This window comes from Zea mays, chromosome 4, assembly GCF_902167145.1.
Source record: "Zea mays cultivar B73 chromosome 4, Zm-B73-REFERENCE-NAM-5.0, whole genome shotgun sequence".
In the NCBI taxonomy this organism is placed as follows: domain Eukaryota; kingdom Viridiplantae; phylum Streptophyta; class Magnoliopsida; order Poales; family Poaceae; genus Zea; species Zea mays.
This window is the reverse complement of record NC_050099.1, coordinates 7,853,402-7,860,857: the sequence shown is the minus strand read 5'-3', so window position 1 is coordinate 7,860,857 and position 7,456 is coordinate 7,853,402. Positions and strand designations below refer to the sequence as shown.

Sequence of the window (7,456 nt, the reverse complement as noted above, 5' to 3'; positions counted from 1 at the left end):
TTGTAGAGTCCGAGGCACTCGTCGCCGACTTGGAAAACCCCGCTGGGAGGTTCCCGACCCCAAGAGGCATGCCGGTAGCTTTGAGCCGACGGAGGCAACGAACACCGTCCCCTCAACCCAGTGGCTCCGTTGAGAAAACGCTGCGGATTTGCTCCAAGCTTGACCCCAAATAGGAAGAAGTGCTCATTGACTTCCTCCACGCAAATGCCAAAGTATTTGCGTGGAGTCCCTCGGACATGCCGGGCATACTGAGGGAGGTCGCTGGGCACTCCTTTGACATCTGCGCAATCTCCAGACTAGTGAGACAACACCTACGTAGATTCGACGAGGATGGGTATGTTAGGAGCAAAGTCCTCGAGATCTTTGGCCTCCTGCCCAAAGCCCCCACTATGGACTAGGCCCTTATTGCCTATAGACCCTGTCTGGGGCCTACAGATCCTTTGTGTCGTATGAGGGGGACTTCACACACTCGGCATAATCTCCGGCCTTGAGGTTTGTTTGCATTAGAACATGAACGAACACAAATCATAGTGAAGTGACAAACTCCCTCACTTCTCAGTTGTGTTGACAGAGAGCATTCCTGTCCCAATTATGCATGCATAGAGAGGTTGGGAGAGCAGAGTAGGCCTCTAGAACCATTGACCATGGGAGACACCTTCTCGGTGTTGTGAATGATCAAGGTTTTAGGAAGCGTTTTTATGATTGCTCACTGAAGATTAGAAAGTGTTCTTGTGATTGCTCAATGAAGAACTCAATATTTTTGGATGTTCAAGGGACAACAATATAAACATCCACATGTATCAATTGTCTTTGATGACTTTAACACACAATGTAACCTCATGGCAATAGAGCCATTGGGGCCTTCAATATTTATTTCTCCATATAGTACAACCTTATCTTTGAATTTGTGAATTCAGTTTTTTCTACTATCATGAGAATAATATATTGTATGTTTGTTACTATTTAGAGTAGTACACATGCACGTAAATGTCATCACATATTTTATGCAATGTTTTTTGGATTAAATTAAGCAATAATTTGCCTAAATTTCTAACACCAACTACATAAGATTTTTCATGTTTAATACTTGTCAAAAGCTTGTTAATTAGGAGGGTTATTATAGTGTATAGGAAATATGGAGAATAACTTCATCATTTTACATCCTATTTTTAAAATATTGATTACATTTTCAAATGTCCATTTACTCGTCATGATCATAATTGGATATTTAAAACCAATTTCAAAATTGAATATACCTTTTGTGTTTTGAAAAGGGTGGTTGATGTATAGAATTATTGAAATGAATTAAGTCTAGAAGGCAAATACCATAGACCCCACCAAAGCCTCTATTGCATGAGCGATCACAACATTGAACGATTGAAAAAAGACACATTGAGTCTATCTGTTTCAAGCTCAAGGCTACAAACATGTGATGTGTGCTATAACAAAATTTTGTTACTTTGTACATGAAACATGTGAAGAACTTGGCATGCTTTTGATAAAAAAATTACTGAGTACGTTATTCCTTAGCATACCAAATCTATAAGGATGGGCATGAAACAACATTTGTATGCATCTGATTAGCACTATATGGATGAACTTGAAACAACATTTCTATGCATCATATTAAAAGAAAACATTATGTGAACATTGAGAGCTATATAGAAGAATAGTTGAGACCAGGATTGTTCCAACTTCATATAGACCATAGTTAGTGACAGCATTAAAGTTTGAGATGTTGAATGCTAAAAAACAATTAGTCACAATATTGTTTAGATAAAAATTTGAGATGTCGGAGGAAGCTGCTGAAAAAGGTAGGAAATTCCAAAGAAAACTAAAAAGAATGTAGAGAGTTTTTGAAAAAGATTATAGAAGTAGGAAAAAGATGGGGAAGCTTTGCATGAAAGTGATGGGTTTTGTTGCTCGTCCTTCTACGACCATTGTTGAGCAAATCCGTGATGTTATTAGTATTCATGTTTACTTTCTACTTAATTTTAAATTGTTGGTATGTTCGTAGGTTAACTTTATCTATGGGACTAAGCTTCAATTCGGCATCCGCCCATTCTTCAGTCTTAATGTCGTTGCCGCCGAGTACAACAGTGACTCACCAGTGCATGCACACCAAGGATGTCGTCACCACCAATACCATCAACGACTACAACGGTGAAGAGTTTGTCTTCTACTCTCCATGGGAGTACGGTGCCAAAACAAACTCAATAATAGACTACCACACCAACCAAAATGACTCATTGTTGCCACCAGAGAGAATGTATAGCCTATTATGTCTGGCACTTAGGGAATCGATAGCTTTAAGGTGAAGTCATCCACTCAAGTGGCTACCATAGGGAAGGGAGGCCTTGCAAGGCAAGAAGGTGCTTGTTGTCCGTTGTGATAACACCTTTTCAACAATAATGTTCATACCTACATTGTTCGTTCGTCGTTGGGTAAAAACATTGCTATATCTATTTATTTTTATTATCATATATATATTATTAATACTTTTGTTTGCATTTTGATTATATGTTCTTTCACTTTATGTACATATAATAATTCTTTTATCATGCATCAATTGTATCAAATTGTAAACTTGAATAATTGGAAAAGAAAAAGGATTGAGATGGTATGTTTCACTTCCTGTTCTAAGAAATTGTGCTATACCTAGAAACATATTTCTTGCTTTGTAAATGTCATGATAAAAAATATTTGATGAACGAATTGATAAAATTATTATTCCACATGTAGAATTCACATGGAACAAAATGATGCAACATATGCATGCATCTAATTGGCATACTCACATTTTGGGAACCTTGTGATTATTAATGGCCAAGAAAAATTCTATTACTTTTTTTTTGTCATGGGTGGTAACATTGATTTACTTTGGATAGCATGAGCTGATGCAGCGTGTTGAATGTTTTAGTTTGGTCGGGTTGGATGAGTCCAATGTGTTAATTGTAATGTGGCACCAGGAGTTTGTGCGTGTCGTCTAGCATCAGTTGAGCTGGGATCTCTAGCCCCTGCTTTGCACATGGTTGTCGTAGTATACCAATAATTAATGACATATATAAATAGTAAAATAAATTAATCAACTATGTGACTAATTAATCACATTCATCACAATAACTAGGGTATGTACAACCTCATTTAAGTATAGAGTCTCTTAGGATGTCTATAAGGGGTTAATTCAAAAGCCACAAGAGACATGCTCTTTGCGAAGAGAGAGCCGACTCTCCATACATATTGTCTCTTAAATGTATTTGTGATCTGAAGGTTCAAAGTTGTATCATGTAGTGTCTTAGTTATTTTTTATACTTAGAAAACAGATCGAAGGTCTCTGGATGGTACATGTACTTATTATTATGGAGTACACCAGTCATTAATGGCGACATAGATATTCAGATTAAATGTAGAACAATAACCGATTGGATCGTCTGAATATTTTAATCCATTTTCTGAGCTAGTGTCAGCAGAGGTTTATAAACTAGTATCATGCACATGTTGGTTAGTCAGCACGCCTTTCGCAAGGCTCTCAACTAGTCGATGTGTAGCTTGCAGTTCCACGATAAGTTATACTGTTGATACATCTAAAAAAACAGAACAACAACCAACCTACAAGGGGACTTAGGCCATTTTTAGTGGACATTTTATAAGAATTTCATTCTCATTAAATAATATACCACATACGCAAGCAGGATGCCATGACATGAGATTTAATAAAAAAAAGATATGAGATCATTTTATGAGAAATCAGAGGCTTTAAAGGGTAAGTTCAAAGTAAGCATCTAGGTAAAGACATAAATATCACAAGGCTCAAAGGCGATAACGAACAAGGGTGAAAGAGAAAAGATGAAGCCATAGAAGAGTCGATGGTACAAGTACAACAAAGAATGGAGTTAAGTCAAGGCTTGCATGCGGTAAAGAAGAGGACATAGCCAAGGATGAGGTAAGTAAAACACCGCTCTCAAGTTGAGATAGAAAAGAGGATATTTAAAAAAAGCAGACCTAAGATAAGCATCAAGGCAAGATCTACATATTACAAAGGTAAGGATGATATCAAACAAAAGCTCAATGAAGGATGGAGTTAAGGTAAGACAAGACTTGCAACGTGACAAAGGGAAAGGAAACGACCAAGAGCGGGATAGGTAAAACAACAGTCTTGAACTGCAATGGAAGAGGTGAGGCTTTAAAATGTGGGTAAGCATCATGGTAAATATCGAGAGATGTCAAGGGTTAAAGCTGATAACAGACACGGGTAAATGTGCATAGGAACCAAGGATATATATACAACCAAGAATGGACTTAAGACAAGACATACAAGTGGTTAAGAATAGGATATAACCAATGGTGGCATAAGTAAGACACCACTCTTGAACTGAGATGGGAGATTGGAGATTTTAGATAAGGCACATAGTGTAATCACCAAGGCAAGATCGAGATATGAGAAAGGTAAAGGCAATAACAAACAGGAGCATAACAAAGGATAGAGTCAAAAACTCGCAAAGCGACAAAGAAGAGGATATGTCCAAGGAAAAAAGGTAAAATACAACTCTTAGATTGAGATGGAAGAGAGGAGATTTTAAAGGGCATGTATAAGATAAACATCAATGTAAGATATAGAGACGTCAAAGGTAAGGATGATAATGATGAAAAACATAACAAAGGAGAGAGTTAAGGCAAGACTCGCGAAGTGATGAGAATTGGAGAAAACAATCAAGGGTAAGGTATGTTAGGTTCCAACATGATGGTTCAAGTAAAAATTCATTACTGAGGGAAGTTATAAGCAAACAACAAGATAACCAAGGATGTGCGAAATCAAATGATCGCTCATTGTCGAGTATGGTAATTAGGGGTACCCAGATCACCTCCCTAAAACACGCTTAAACCCTAAAAACACCATCATGTACGTTCCCCGAGGTTAAAGGATCAAAAGCCACGCTTCGCCCAAGGTCCCCCTTAGGTGTCTCCACAAACTATGCCTCGCCCAAGCTTGTTCTCGAACGGGATGTATTCTCAGGACAATCCTCGTCCCAGCCGAGGTCCCCTCACCCAAGAATGATGGTTTCCACCATGCCTGAGCCTGCCTCGGGCAAGGGAGACAAACCCAGGGCAAGACTTATCCGAAGTCCATCGGGGGACAACCACATTCAATGTGTATACCTAACCCACGCAGGCCTGAGGGTGTACTAGAGCAACAAGACCACAATTGTGACACTATGAAAAACATAAAATAAAAATAATACATTTAGTTAACAATGATATTTATGGTAATAAAAATGTTTTTTTTAAGTGTTTGTTATTTACGTGCATTTGGAATGATTTTTGATTGCTCATTATTGATTTTAGATATGGAATAGCATTTTCTCTTAAATAAAAATTTACATAACTAATATAATAATTATTAGTCCAAAAATAAATACTTTATTTATAAATAATTTTGGTTTGATTCTTACAAATTTTATGATTATTTAAATATGTATTTCGAAATTTGCAAAGAAAAAAAAAGAAAAAAAAGAAAACCTAATCTAACCTAGCTGGCCGAATTGGCCCACTTGGCCCATTAGCCGGCCGCCCTGCTCCCCCTAACCTAAGCCGTCGCTCCCACCTCCTCTCCCTGTGGCCGCCGCCACTGCCTCTCTCTCTCCCCCTCCTCTCCCGTTTCTCTCTCCTCTCCTGCTATCTTCCCTGCCCGCCCGCGGTAGAGCCGCCAGCCACCGAGCTCCAGCCCGACGCCACCCGCGCGACCCAGGCCCCGACCGGAGCCAGCCCCGTCGCGCCCAGGAACAGCCGAGACGTCACGACGCCGCGACACCAAGCGCCATGCACATCAAAGACCAACCGACGAACCCCGTGTCGTACGTGCGTTATTGGAGTTCAATGCCACCGTTACCTCCCTCTGTTGATGGCCATCAATGAAATTCATGGTCGCCGTTTCTTCTCCCCCCGGCGCCTCTCTGCTCTCCTTCCCTTACCCTCTATAAAATGGACGCCCGAGCCCTCTCCCTCTCCATGCCCGAGCTCTTCTCCCTCTCCATCCCCAAGCTCGCTCTCCAAGCCATGCCGAGCTCGCCGCCGTGAAGTTCGTCGCCAGACCGCTCGCGCCCGTTTGTAACTCCGCCCGTGCACGTTCGCCGTTCGCCCCAGAGTCCGTGAAGCTCGCCCACGCAGGACCCCGGTGACCGTACCCACGCTGTTCGCCGTCGCCGTTCATCTAAGGTTGAAGACAACCCCAATCCGTTAATGTATTTTCTAAATCATGTTTGAATTACTTTATTGATCTTATGAATTATTGTTGTAATATTGATGCGATTTGGCGATTCACGCATATGATTTTTAGAGATGCAATGTATACGTGTAGCCAAAATCGAACCCCGCGACAATACTTTGAATATGCATAGGATTTTATAATTCTAAAAAAATGAACACGATCACTATTCACTACTTCAGTGATTTTCATACTAGAAATGTTTACGGATTTGTTTTCACTTTAGTGTGTGGAGCGATAATTGGTTAGTATTGTTATAAGTATAATTTTAGTGATGAAGAAATTGGAATAGGCACTAAGTCATGTATTTTCTAGGCGAATGAAAATATGTAGATTTTACTATTCATAATAAAAGTGTTCATAAGTATAGCACTTAATTACTTAGAATAGTAAAATGCTTATTTATGTCATAATAACCATGAATAGGTTATTAAAAGTCTCATTTAGTAGTTTACAATTAATTCTTAGTATATTAATGTTAAAGGAATTAAATAAACAATTTTTAGTATACGTATAAATTCTATTTAAGGAGAAAAACGAAATAATAGAATTTTATTACTAAAGAAATTGATAGTTATATTGGTAAATATAGGTTTCTTACTAAAGAATTAGAGAATTTGTTTCTAACTATAAAATGACCTTTTTAATAGACATCATGATTTTGATTTAATAGGATTTGTTATAGATGTTTAAGTGTAGCCGTACTAAATAATAATATGTCTAATAATGATATAATGGCTTAATTAAGTGCTCACGTCGTTATAACTAAAACAATAGTTAATAACATACCAATGAATATAATATTCATTTTTAAATATCTAGATCATATGTTTCTAAACTAAATGAAAAGATAAATAATAGAGTAATTATGTCCTCTCATAACCTAGTTAATTAGATTTATATTTGTTTACAACTGGTTATATAGGCTTAATTATTTAATCAAAATTAGTTCATATTATTTATATATGTGTCACTTAGTTTTTCCTAAAGAATAAACTAAGGAAATTAGTGTTCATGTTCTTTAATAATGATGTTAGTTGCATATTCTTTTGTATATAGCTTTCTTAATAAAGAATATAGGACATGTACTTTCTAATAAAAATAAAGTTGCTTATTCATTGTCTTTTACACAAAAGTTCATTTAAGACATATATCATAACTTTCCATAAATAGGTGTTTAATCTTTTGACATAA

At 37.7% G+C, this 7,456-nt stretch overlaps 1 protein-coding gene across 1 annotated transcript; it reads left to right on the top strand.

The window, feature by feature from the left end:
• The first annotated feature begins 1,675 nt into the window (after positions 1–1,675).
• LOC100277235 (uncharacterized) lies at positions 1,676–2,509 on the top strand. The gene is made up of 2 exons (NM_001150865.2): positions 1,676–1,814; positions 2,018–2,509. The coding sequence occupies exon 2, from the start codon at positions 2,031–2,033 to the stop codon at positions 2,316–2,318; it is 288 nt and encodes a 95-aa protein (NP_001144337.2). The 5' UTR covers positions 1,676–1,814; positions 2,018–2,030; the 3' UTR covers positions 2,319–2,509.
• The last annotated feature ends 4,947 nt before the right edge of the window (positions 2,510–7,456 follow it).

Excerpts from the sequence above, each read along its gene's own strand:
- LOC100277235 (NM_001150865.2), top strand. The coding sequence starts at position 2,031 with ATGGGACTAAGCTTCAATTCGGCATCCGCCCATTCTTCAGTCTTAATG.